The 13,970-nt window shown below is 43.5% G+C and overlaps 1 protein-coding gene across 1 annotated transcript in view; it reads right to left on the bottom strand.

Moving 5' to 3' along the window:
* Positions 1-13,970, bottom strand: part of HERC2 (HECT and RLD domain containing E3 ubiquitin protein ligase 2) — a 104,801-nt gene that overhangs the window by 62,830 nt on the left and 28,001 nt on the right. The window contains exons 20-27 of the mRNA XM_053384108.1: positions 7,878-8,056; positions 6,904-7,088; positions 6,530-6,685; positions 6,256-6,441; positions 5,859-6,029; positions 5,661-5,764; positions 4,797-4,947; positions 2,594-2,808 (exon numbers count right to left, since the gene is read on the bottom strand). Coding sequence (XP_053240083.1) covers positions 2,594-2,808; positions 4,797-4,947; positions 5,661-5,764; positions 5,859-6,029; positions 6,256-6,441; positions 6,530-6,685; positions 6,904-7,088; positions 7,878-8,056 — 1,347 coding nt within the window. The remainder of the gene's footprint in view (positions 1-2,593; positions 2,809-4,796; positions 4,948-5,660; positions 5,765-5,858; positions 6,030-6,255; positions 6,442-6,529; positions 6,686-6,903; positions 7,089-7,877; positions 8,057-13,970) is intronic.

Genomic DNA, 13,970 nt, shown 5'->3' with positions numbered 1-13,970 from the left:
AACCTAAGCAAAGAGTTGTGGCATTCTGAAGATTTACCGCGGGATATATATATATATATATAGAGAGAGAGAGAGAGAGAGAGATACAGTATAGATATAGAGAGATAGATATATAGATCTAGATCTATATAGATATCTATATTATCCTCCACAGGTAGACATATATGCAGAGAGAGAAAATACTGTAAAACAGGGGGGCAAAAAAGAAACCCTATTGCAAACAACACAAGCTTAAGAAAAGGGGGGGACTGAAAACAGGAGCAGCATCAAATCACTATAAAAGCAGATGTGGAGAACTTTTGGCCCTTCAAATGTAGCTGGACTACAAGTCTCATCATTCATGAGTATTGACAGCCCTGAATGTGTCTGTTGAGAGATGAAGCCCACCCAGAGGGCCACAGGTCTCCCCCCGCCCCCCAAAAGGCAGTATTCTGTAATAGCCCCAAATTCTTCTGACAGGATGATAAAATACAGACAGTGATAGGTGTTTCCAGTGGTAGCTCTCAAGATTTGGGTAACCCACCTGACACATTTCTGATCATGACACTACCTGAAGCAAGGCCTTAAATGAAGAATGAAGGACTCAGGCAGTTTCATATAGGAGGAGGAGATTCTTTAAATATTTTGCCCCAAACCTTTCATCATGTGCTTGCTGGGGCTGATGGGAGTTGTGGTTCAGCAACCTCTGGAGAACCAAAGTCTCTTTCACCCCCACCCCAATTTAGGACTTTGACGAGCTGACTCAACCCAGGAGCAATTGGGCAAGGAGTCAAAAAGCTGGAAGCCAAATTTGGAAACCATTTAAGATTCTGGATTGTCTTCAAGAGGCAGTGCACTTATGCTGCATTACAGAAGTAAAACCTGGAGGTCACTAGAACATGAATGGCCAAAGTCAGGTCTGGTCCTGAAGCCAAAAATCTCAGATCCTCTCCTTACATTTTCTGTATGCTATGCTTTCAAATAAGGTCATTTCAAATAAAGGCTCCACAAAGCTACAAGTCTTAACAGGCAAAGCTTCTCCAATAAGTTACTAATTATAACCCATCCCTCGGAGGCCACACAATGTTAGCTTCCTTTGCCTTCTATGGCATAATCCCAAGAGATAATATTTCTTCGAGGCGTTACTTAAGAAGCATTCTTAGATGCATTTCTCCATCTGTGGGAAACCCACAATCCATTTTTCCTCACCCAAAGCAAGCCACACTGGTAACCAATTAGGATAAAAAGATACTGCATTCCTTCATATAATACAGAAAGACACCGAACATAAGGAAAAAGTGGCAGCTGGATGAACAGCGCACTTCATATTTCACACATGGTTCTATTTATGTTATTCGGCAGAATTTTGCAGAGGTGGTTGGTTTGGTGTTGTTGGGTTTTTTTAAGAAGGCAGATGCTATTTTCCTGGCATACTCAGAAGAGAAAGGGTTTGGGGGTGGGAGGGAGGAGAGATGAATGAGAGCTGCTGCAGTAGCTCCAACACCCTCAATGAGTAGTACGGATCAAGGCAACAATCAGCAAAACTAAAAGCAGCCGCCAGCCAAAAAGAGAACTGAAAAATGCCCTGAGGAGAAATAGGAAGAAGAAAAACCCAACCAGAGGCATCAGGCCTTTTATATGATTTGCTACACATACACTATTTGAATTATTCAGGTGTTCCTCTTCCTATTAGCAAGGTAACACTTTGCCCTGTTATGATTTATTGACAAGGAGGCCAGGAACTACCCAGCTCACAATGCAGAGAGAGATAACAAAAATCTGTATTAGCAGGGGTGGAAAATCATGCCCTCCCCTGAGATTGATGGACTCCCATAAGCCTCAGCCAGGAAAGCCAACTTCCAGTGACAATGGCAGCTAAATAACAACTGGAGGGCTTCAGGCTCCCCATCTCTGGTTAATAAAAAATAGTGAGAGTCAAATGTTCCCAAATACAAAGTCCACTGCCGGTTGATAAAGTGCAGATCCTGGCCAAATGCACCCAATGAGCGCTTGCCTTGGGACCCTGGACAGGAGTACAGAGGTCAACTGCATAAAAATCCCTGGTATTCCTATAAACTAAGAGACTCAAGGTTCCCAGCTGCCAAGAATCCCACTGACCATTTTGTTAGGATATTTCCGTTCCACCTTAAAAGGGAGCAGGCTTTGTGAGTCACAGAGTCTGCGTATTTCCTGTTCACAGGATGTTTATGTGTTCAGTTGCTTTCGTTTCTTTCTGGTTGCCTGAGCATACCGATGCAGGCGGTCATGGTTTCTTTGTTCTGACCAACGCTGAATAAACTGTAAATATGCTCTCCTGCCGTGCATCTTTCGCTGTGTGAATTCTGCTGATAGAGTGTGCACCAGCCTAAGAATGTGGCAATCTATTTCTGAGGCTTCGTGTCGCTAATTGCTGATACTGCCTGTCTACGGGAGGTCGATGGATCGTCCGGCAGCCGGCTTGGGGGCTATGATGGACTTTGCCTCCCTGGCAGTATCCCAACACATTTCACTACCTAGAGTGAGATAATCCATCCAACTTTGTCTACTTAGAGGGCTATGGCCACTGGGAAGGTTAGGAAGCATCAGCCTATGTCTTCAAACGGTGCCCTGTTACCTTCACTGTGTGGTCCTGGATGTTGTTGTCTGCAATCGCTTGCAGAAATGGCTGTGAGTGGTCACTCAAGGTCAGTCGATGGGAATACAGCTTTGATTTGTTGGGGGTGGTATTGCCAGGAGAGCTGCAGTGGTCTTCATCCTTCTCCTCATTGTAACTGTAATGTATTTGACTGGTTTGCAAGCCTCCAGAGAAAATAGAAGACTTCAACCATTCTACAAGAAGAACAGAAATACATTAAAATAGTGTGTTACAAGCATATTTTTTTAAAGGAATAGTTTGAAAGGAATAGGAGGCCATTGAAGCACATTGCTTTTGCAGTTTTGTTACGCAGGTAAAAGTGTAATTCTTCTGCTTAAGAAAAGAGGATTCAATGGTCTACCCTGACGTTATATGCAATATTTGATGCATGTATGTTTTAAAGGATTCCTTCAGAAACAGTTTGTGGAAGCACCCTTTTTGCCTCAAATAATTTAAAAATAATTAGTTCCAGATACTAAACAAGAAAAATAGTTAACCCATCTAGATCAATAAAATCTCCTCCAACTGGCAGTGCTCTCCAGTCTTGGGCAGCAGGTCTTTTCCCTACTACCTGAACAACGTAAGTTCTATTGAAAACAGAGATGCTAAATACTAAACTGGGACCTTTTGCAAGCAAAGCAGATGCATTACTGAGCTTCGGCCACACCTTGATATAGTTCATCTTAATGAATAGCTGTAATTTAGCCCCATATTTTCAACAAATTTTAGCACATTGTTTTACTCCACCTTGAGCACAAAAAGTGGCACACAAAATTTAAAATGCGATAAAAGCAAACTATCGTTTTAAAAAATGTTAAGACAGCAGCAATACACGTCAAACTATACTCAAACTAAGGTACTTTTTGGGATCAGACACCTGCTGCTTCATTATTCAGCCTTGCCCATGTATTTACTCATGCATGGAAAGCAATAATTTCTCCCAAGTCAGACCATCTGCCAGTTTTGAAATAAAGTAGTATACTAACAGTTTATTGAAGAATTATCCTTCTCCAAGATGGTTTGCTTCTTGCTTTTACTTCATTACGTAAGTACATAACTTGTTGCACATACACAGAGTTCTATCCAAAAAAATTACTGAATCGAATTATGCTTAGAATAGAAATTGTTTTGCAGCTTTGCATACTGGCCCACAGAAATGATGGGCAAGTTGTGTTATAAAGGCTGCAATCCTATAAACACTTATCCCACAGTAAGTTCCACTGAACTTAGTGGAGCTTATTTTTGAGTAAGCTTGCATATCAGCGGTTTTCAACCAGTGTTCAATGGCACCCTGAATGACGGTCCTGAATGATGGTCAGGGGTGTCGCGGGCAACATTGCCCTCTGTCCCTCTTTCTTTGCCTCCCTCCTCTGATGCCCTCTTGCATCTCTGCCTCCCCAAGGCTTGCACAGCTGTTTATTGCAGCTGCCCTGGCTATAGGCTTCTCAGGCTATAAGCTTCTCTTTGGGATGGGGTGGGGGGGCAGCTCAGAGACCAGGGACAGCTGCAGCAGCTGTCTGGATGATAAATAATAATAATAATAATAATAATAATAATAATAATAATAATAATAATTTATTTATTTATTTATTTATTTATACCCTGCCCGTCTGGCTGGGTTTCCCCAGCCACTCTGGGCGGCTTCCAATAAAACACTAAAATACAATAACCTATTAAACATTAAAAGCTTTCCTAAACAGGGCTGCCTTCAGATGTCTTCTAAAAGTTTGGTAGTTATTTTTCTCTTTGACACCTGGTAGGAGGGTGTTCCACAGGGAGGGTGCCACTACAGAGAAGGCCCTCTGCCTGGTTCCCTGTAACTTGGCTTCTCGCAGCGAGGGAACCGCCAGAAGGCCCTCGGCACTGGACCTCTCACCTAAGGAGAGAGGAGAGGAGGTAAAAGGAACACTCCACAAGGGAGGGTGCTCAAAAAAAGGTGAGAGGTTGCCAGCTCTGCAGGCAAGGGGTGACGTAACTGGGCTCCTGAGCCCCACAGGGGTGCTGCAGAAAGAATGTAGTTGGTCCAAGGAGCCATGGACTCAAAAAGGTTGAAAACCTCTGATGTGCAGCATTAAATCACTCACTGTGGTTAGAGGGTTAACATTAAAACAGGGACCGAAAACTATGAGCACATTCCCAATTTCATATTAGTTACATTTAATTGGAATAAAGATATTCTTACTGGCACATTCAACCTCCACAGGAGAAAGGGGTGTACTCATTGCCAGATATGAAGCATGCAGACCAAGAAGCAGCCCTAAATTTCTTTCAGTGTCTATGAGAGGCGATGATAGACTACCAGTATCTGGCGTAGTAATCACTTCTTGGTCAGGCTAGAACAAAAAAAGAAAAAGAACAAAAGAGCTGTGATATCATACTGAATGACAGATTTAAAGACTAATACCAAATTTCCCGATCCATGAAAAAAAAAACCTCTTCGTAATCAAGTGATGCGCAACTACTTGAAGAGTTTTGAGTTTAACAAAAACATCATCAGGAACCTGAAGATGGTATTCAATTGTAATGTGCGAGAGACACAGGAAGCGCCAAGGACGGGAAGGGATCCAACTGCAGAGAAAGACTAATAACTGTCCTACCCCACAGTCACAGCTGAACGCTAGAAGTGTAGCTCTGTTGTCTTTGTACAGGCCTATGAGGGAAATCAACGAGCGGCTTGGGAAAGGCTGTGGTGGGGGGGTGTCTTTCCTTTCTTAAAAACTAAGGGAAAAAACCAGACCTCGACATCAGGAATTCATAAAAACTGGATAGGTTGTCTAATCACAAAGGTAATTAATTAAGAGCAGTACTATTTTCCTAGAAAAAGAGGTGCCGGAACTCACCATGAACTCTTCCCTTGTTCTCTTATAACGGAAATGGCGCCCACCTGAGAGGTGCCAGAACTGAGTTCCGGTGAGTTCCGGCTGAAAAAAAGCCCTGATTAAGAGTGAGTAGGTGTAAAGACCCTGCCTCAAGCAACAGGAGGAACACAATTCCACCTGGTGGTGTCCTTTGTGCCCGCTAGCAGTTGTTTGGAAAACCCTCTTACCTCCATATATTGGCCGACACAGAAGGCATGCATCGATTCTCTTGTATCCTCAAACTGCAGAGCTGCTTCCAAAGCTACAACTGGGTCCTCTCCAGCAAACTGAGCTAAAAGAAACCAGGGAACAAACTGTTAAAGGAGGCAACCGAACAAGATAGGACTCTATTTGGTATATGTTTTGTTCGCAAAGTGACGTCTCACCGAGTATACTGCTTCCTGTTAAGGACTGGGTTTGGAAATCCTTTATATCGTACACTTTGCCATCAATCACTGTCCAGAAGCCGCCATCTTTATTGTGGTTCTCCAAGTCGGCTTTCCGTATTAGTGTCACTTCCTCGTTGTTCCTGCAATTCTGTCCTGTAAAAAATGAACCTAACAGGTGAAAAAAATACATGTTATTGCTATGGTTCACAACCAAAAGGTTCAACCAAAAGAGTGAGGAATCGAAGAGCAAGGAAAATACTACGTAATTGTGTGACCTGTCCAAAGTGGTTTTTGTGCCAAGACAAAGCTTTTGAAGCCTACCTGCAAAGACAAGCTAGGAGCTCTGCTAGAAAGATCCAGCAAGTATTCTAAACGTTTGCAAGAAAGAACATACCCATTATTCCTGGCCAGGCCAAGTCTTCATTGTCATCTCTCTCTTTACCAGGAGCTAAATGGTTGAATCTGTCCAAATGCTCTAGCAGACCAGCCAGCAAAGGAATCGCACCGGCTTCCTGGATGAGCCCAGCATTCTTACTGAGAAGAAGTACTATAGATACGACCAACTCTGGAAGGAGGACACCTAAGGGGAAATAGAGATGTTCAGCAAAACTCTGGAAGCGTTAACCCTGTAGACAGGCTCCAAAACAAAGGACAAGACGAGTCAGTACCTGTTAGGTCTCCATCTACAATGCGAGATACTTCTGCAAAATGCCTGTGACTGGTGGATGCAATGCTAGTAGCTACAGGCAGTATGTCTCCAATATGTGTACACAAAAGGGCTGTGTATTTCTTCAACAGAGAACCAACTCCTAAAAGCTCAGGACCTGTCAAAAAATAAAAGAACCATTATTTTTAAATATCATAAGCAACATCTAGAAAGTCAAAACCTGAAAAAGGCTTGTTATTATTAACTGTTAAAGCATTTAAACACAGCTAACTTGCAGAGTGAAGTAGCAATTTGAAAAGCCTATTTAACACAGTTTTTAAACGGACATCAACAGCATGCTAGCAATAGCCATTAAAAAAAAGAAGTACTACTTACTGTATGTATTCGGGATCTGGCCAACACTATCGCCTGGATACAGCTTACTCACAAGCAAACGCTGAAAACGCAGCAGCAAGTCTAGAGAAGCAGACCTCTCTTTATTGTAATGTTCATGATCTAAGCAGGAAGAAATACAGCGAGCCACATCTTTCAGTTTAGCTATCGTCTGGGAAGCAATGTTCCTGATGGGAATAATGTTTTAAAGAAGGTTTTAAAAGACATCTTGAATAAACAGGTAATAACTAACTAGGCACAAACTAAGATTTTGTTGTGATTCTTGGGAGTCAGGAAGCTCATGCATTTTGATTGGCTATGTTGGCACCATGACAGTCTCAGAAGAGCAATTTTTTTCGTATTCCCAAAAATGAAGATTATCTATTTTTCTACATCATCCCCAGTTCCATCGGTGTTGACAAAATAATTTGCTGTAAAAGAAGTACTGTGCTGAAGTGTTGGGCAATATGATATTCTTACTTAAATCTATTGCATTAATGTAGGGTATGTGTTCTTAGGTACAAAATAGTATCAAACTGGAAAATATAAAGCACACTGGTCAAAAGCAAAAAAGCTACTTTAGGTATGCTTAAGGGCTTGGCTATTCTCAGAACAGTTCTTCCATTTTAAAACGGCTAACCCTGATACCATATTACAATCTGCTTTTGAAAATCCTCTGTTTCAAAAGCAGCAAGAAAACTGTCCATGCGGTTTTGCCACTCAAAATGGCAGGCTAGTACATACTCCCTTAAATATGTGCTCACAAATGTGTCTGCTGTTTCTCCGTGCTGAGTTTCTTATACCTTGATTATTACCACACAGTAAACATTTTTTTAAAAAAAAAGAAGAAAAAAGACTGCCTGCCCAGGAACAAAAAAGCAGCATAGGAGGAAACAGAGATTTTCTATTTTGTTTTTTAAAAGAATAAAATGTGGAAAGGGGTAATGATTCAGTAAACAGCCTTGAAGAAAAGCTACCTTAGCAACTGCTGAATTAGCTGAACCAGAGGTAAGCTCTGCTTTCCTGCAGATTCATAGATCCCAGTATTAATGAGGTCTTTGTCCAATGGTGTTCTACTCCTGTGAAGTGTCGATGCGTTTGCTTCCTGTTCATCAATTTCTTTCTCTTTCTGGGCTTCTTTTTTTGCCTCTATATCCTACAAAGTGAAAAGTTGAAACTGAAACCAGTAAACATTCTATACTGTAGCTGAAACGAATGGGAGTCATGTCCACTAAAAAAAGACACTGAATGTTCTGCCACGGAACCCTGAATTAATGGCATTCCTGCACACTACAGTATATTCTATTGGATTTTTCCTTCTGCAGTCAGTGCAGTCCGGCACTGCTATTAGGACCATGTGGCTGGAACAGAAAGCAATAGAGACTGCACTGGAAATAATTTCAGTACAATGAGCAGCTGAACCCAACGACACAAAGATAATGAATAAGTTACTGCTCAAAGAATCCTGAACCCATGTAGGTTGGATAAATGTGGAAATGAAAGCATCAGGCACAAAGGAACTATTTGTCATTGAAAAGATGCTGTCCCATCTTTTCCCATCACTTCCTCAAAGTGAACTATATGGATGTAATGGAAAAACTTGTCCAAAAAGGGGACTTCCGGCGAGGCAGCATGGCGGCTGCAACAGCAGAAAAGAGCTCCTGAAGCCAGCCAGAGTAAAAGGCTATCTGGCCGATTCCCGGGCTCCCAAGACTGCGGCCGCCAGCACCGCCAACAGAGAGGAATCAGGGGTGCCCGGGAGTCTATCAAAGGAGCCAAAACACCCCCCCCAGGACTGAGATTGAGCCGGAAAGGCACCCGACCCCCCCCCCCCAACAGCCCAGAGGAGCTCCAAAACCAGGAGAACAGTGGAGCTAAAGCAAAGAGGGAGAAAGAAAGGGGGAGAGAGGAAGAAAAAGAAAGACAGAAAAAGGAGCCCCAACTTTACCGCTGCTGCCCCCATCTCTGCCGACGGGAAAAAAGAGGAGAGGTAGGTGAGCACCGGGAAGGAAAAAGAGGCTCCGAAAAAACACGTGGCTGAGCCCTACCGGAGCTCCAGCGGCAAGGAAAACAGCGAAAAGCCGCATGACAAAGGAGATCACAGAAAGGAAGAAACTACCCTTTTTTCAACTTTCTTTTTCTTTTTTTTTAACCCCCTTTTTGTTAACCCCTTCCTCCTCCCCCTCTCTCTCCCTTTTTTAAAAAAATTTTAAAAATCTTTTTTATCCCCCCCCCCATATACCTACTTTTATCATTCTTCTTTTTAAAAGAGGGGCCACTGCTGCTGCAGCCACCCTTTACTTGAATTTTTATTGTTGTTTCTACCTTTTCTACACTATTTAAAGACACCCTTTTCCACACACACACCCCAACTTAAATCTCATTTTATTTTCACCTCAAACTCCCCTCTTAAGAATTAAAATGGCAGTACCCAGAAAAGAGCCCTGAAACAACACAGGTCATTTCCTGGGACTGCCACTTCGCCCCAGACTTTCCACTCTCTTTTACCTATCTTCTTCGTACCTTACTCATTTTTTAAAATAAAATAACTTTATATATATATATATATATATATATATATATATATATACACACACACACACACACACACACACATTCATATCACTGTATCATACTTTGCCCCCCTCATACTATAGCTAAAACTATTGCTGCAATCTATTACCGCTGATATTACTGTACTATCTCTCCTCTCTCTTTCAACTCTCTTTTTGTCTCTCTCTCTCTTCTCTTATACTCCAATCTCTCCTCTCCCCCCAGCTCCCCCCTTCTTCTTTCTTCTTCTTCCTTTTACTCCCTCCACCCTTTACATATAGCCTATTTGTCTGTCTCTGCTTCTGAGTGCACTCCCAACCCCAACTTCCACCTTAACTGGACCCCAGTACAGTACCCCTTTGGGGTATATACAACCCCCTCCGAAACAAATATTTCCCCTGGCCCCACCCCCTAATCTTTTGCATCTCTACCTGCTGACCCCCTCCCTTTATATGAACTGTCTGTCCGTTAGTCTACTCATCTTCTTACCTGCCCCCCCCCGCTTTGGCGGCACCGCTGAGGCAACTACAGAAGCCCTACAGAAGTTCTTAAAACACAGGCTAGAAGTGACACAAATGACCACCTAATCCAAACGCTCTGCACAAGCCACCAGCCAGCACCGCCTGAACAGCTCAGCAACCCAACAATACCCAGGAACCACCACTGCCACAACTCCTAACCACCGCTCTACTCCAAGAGGATGCCAAGCCAACCTCAAACCAAAACCATTAGGGAGACTGAGATGACACCAACCAGGGAGATGGCAAACAATGCTAAGACTGTAACTCCCCTTCAAGATGATGACCGCCCAGTAACGAAACGAGACCTGAGGGAAATGGAAGCAAGATTAGAAGCACGATTAGAAGAAACACTGAAGGCCACAATGGCTCCCATGCAGGTACTAATCAACAATCTAACCTCCAAAGTGGAAGCTCTAGAGAACAAGAACCAAATGCAAGAAAGAATAATAGAGCAATACCGGGAGGAGAATGCACGTGTGAACAAGAAACTGGACGAACTGGTAAACCAAATGGAAGCAGAACACAGAGAGATGAAAATTAAGCAAGCCGACCTTGAAGACCGCAATAGACGCTGTAACATCCGCTTCCGCAACTTTCCTGAAAAAACAGAGGAGAAAAGCCCAGCAGACCTAATTATTCGCTGGCTGAAAAACACAATCCCAAGTCTGAAACTTGAGGCAGATGACTTGGAGAGGGCTCACAGAGCCCTAAAACCTATGCCAAAACCCAGCGCCCCCCCAAGAGACATCATTGTATGCTTCACACGCTACAAAAAGAAGGAAGAGGTATGGAACAACATCAGAAACTTAACCAACCTTCGATATGGAGAAACCCCCATCCTGGCCTTACAGGACTTATCCCAGGATACCCTAAACCGGAGGAAAAGCCTGCGCCCATCCACCCAGCGTCTCCAACAAGCAGGGATCAAATACCGATGGGGCTTCCCCTTCCGCCTCATTGTAACAACTAATACAACACAACACACGGCCACCAACATATCTGAGGCCCTGCAACTACTAAAGAACCTTGAACTCGACCTCCCACCAGAATGGCAACCGACAAACCCACCAAGTGACAGCCCCAACCACGAGGAAACAACAGCAAACAACTGGACGACGGTACAGAAGAAAAGGAAACAACAGAAACGGCACAACAATGCAAACCAATACAGACAAGCATCACGCTCAGAATCGTCCCGCCGGCCATACGACACAAGAAACCAGACCAAGATTAACCAAACCAATTCATCGCAGATGGACAACCCTACAACAACAACAGCAACAACCCCAGCTGAATGAAGCAACCAGGAAAAAACCACAAACTGAAGGACTGGTGATCCCCCCCCCCTTTCCCCCTCTCTCCCCCCCAAAACATAGATTTAGTTAACACCATCAACATCCCCCCCAGCCCCGCACCCCCACAGAAATCCTCACCCCAACACCAGTCCAGACGACCTCAACCACACTCCCCATCACCCACACCTTCAACATCCCCATACTCCATACTAAGGAAAAACAACTCCAACCTTAATAACACAACCCACAATCAGGCTAAAATCTGATACCCAACCAGCACTATGGTGGCACCAGAGCGTACCAGCACCCACATCCCCACCCCAACACACCAACAATGTTGCTCAAAACATTGGCAACATTGCTTATGAACCTTATACTTGACAGCGACGTTACAAAGTCACTTCACACTGTCTCGCTGATCACCCCCCATCGCAAACAACAGGGGGGATGGCCTGCCCTTGAACACGGCCCTCCACACCAGCTGAGACCTAGGACCAACCGGCTAAATGCCAGATGGCCCAAAATACCCCAAACAAACACCTATATGACTACATATAGGAAACTCTCCACAACTTACCCCCTACTCTTTAACCCAAATCTGACTCTAATCCCACTAGCCCCCCACCCACCACACCCTAGGTCAACGCGACCCCACTGGTTCTTTAAACAACACGAAGAGAGAGACACAAGACAACCCGAACGGGTTGGCAGGGAATCGCCCCACATAATAGATAAGCAAGATGGCTAACCTAAAAGCAATTACATTAAATGTGAGGGGGCTGGGAAACCCCATCAAAAGAAAGCGCATCACCTCATATATAAACACCATGAAACCACACATCACCTTCCTACAAGAAATACACAACCCACCCAAAGGCAGCAAACTCCTGAGCGACCCCCGCTTCAGTCAACAGTGGGTCGCACGAGGCTCAGGGAAAGCACGTGGTGTAGCCATAATACTTAATAGAGACCTGAACTTCACTGCCACAACAGTCCTCAAGGACAAAAAAGGCAGATTCATTTTCGCTAAAGGGACACTAGATGGCAAAATCTAACCGACAATCGGCTCCATATATGCCCCAAACGCAAAACAATTAGAATTCTTCCAGAAGACACTAAACAAATTCCTCTCCTTCTCTGAAGGGGAAGCAATCCTAGGAGGGGACCTCAATCTAAATATGAAAGGTATATCCCTGAAAGATATCCACCCTACAACCCCATGGGCAACCTTCCTCCGAAGGAAACCCCCAACAACTAGGAACTCTTACAAATTACTAAAATTGCTAAAAAACAGGGGTCTCTACGACATTTGGGGTGAGCAAAACCCGGGAGACATCAGCCATACATTCCAATCGGGACGCCACGATACAGTGTCCAGACTGGACAGCATTCTACTCACACAGGGTCTGATCCCCTCAGTGGAATCAACAAACATAGGTAACATTAAAATCACAGATCACGCCCCAGTAGAAGTCATCGTTAAAATAGGAGAAGGAACACAAACCACCCCATCATGGTCCTTCAGTCCCATCCTATCTACAAACAAACAAATTAGAGAGAGTCTCACAAAAACCCTCCAAAACTACTTCGAGGAAAACGATGTAGACAATATAACAACCCCCCTCCTATGGGACGCAATGAAAGCGGTCACCAGAGGAGCTTCCATAAAAGAGAAAACATTCCTTAAAAAACAAACCACCTCAAAAATTAGCAAAATAGAACAAGACATCACAGTCCTCTCATCACGCTACAAACAAACAAGATCTAAAAAACTCCTCAAACTTATAGAACAAAAAAGGAGAGAACTAGACTCCTTAGAAATCAACAAAACAATGATCAACATTCTATACTCTAAACAACGTTTCTATGAATATGGAGGGAAAAATTCCAGATTACTAGCAAATAGATGTAGGAAAAAAGCACTCAAAACAAGAATACACAGCATCACCAAAAAAGACGGCAACATAACATTCTCCCCCAAAGAAATAATCTCAGAATTTGCAGAATTCTACTCCAACCTATACACCTCCCATAACCCACCAGAGAGGGAAATCAAAAAATTTCTAGCAGGACTGACCATGCCTACCCTAACTGATGAGGAACAGGAATTCATGGACAGCCCTATCACCCCAGAGGAAATAGATGTGGTCCTCAAAAATCTGAAACCACACAAAGCCCCAGGCCCAGACGGCTTCACAGCAGAATTCTATAGGAAATTCAAAGAACCCTTGATGCCTTACATGACCTGCCTATTCAACGACATCATAAAAGGGGGTCCCATCCCCAAAACCTGGACCCACTCCAAAATAGTCTCCATCCCAAAACCACTAAAAGACAGCCTCAAAGTAGAATCATACCACCCAATCTCATTAATAAACCAAGACTACAAGATATTCACATCAATCTTGGCCCACCGCCTAAAAATCTTCCTACACAAGTTAATAGCCCCAGACCAGACTGGCTTTGTCCCTGGCCGCAATATAACAGACCCCATCAGGAAACTACTGAACCTGATCGAACACAGCAAGGCAACCAAACTCCCATTGACAATCAAAGCCTTTGATTGCTTAGAGTGGAAATACATATTAGCAGTACTAACTAACATGAAATTTGGCCCCAACTTCCTACAAATCCTCAAACAAATATACTCCCAAGCCTCAGCAAGATGCAGAACTAATAATATGGATTCTAATACTATAGC

The sequence above is a fragment of the Podarcis raffonei genome, chromosome 4, assembly GCF_027172205.1.
Source record: "Podarcis raffonei isolate rPodRaf1 chromosome 4, rPodRaf1.pri, whole genome shotgun sequence".
Classification (NCBI taxonomy): Eukaryota; Metazoa; Chordata; class Lepidosauria; order Squamata; family Lacertidae; genus Podarcis; species Podarcis raffonei.
Note: the sequence above shows the minus strand (reverse complement) of the source record. Positions and strands in the feature narration are given on the sequence as shown.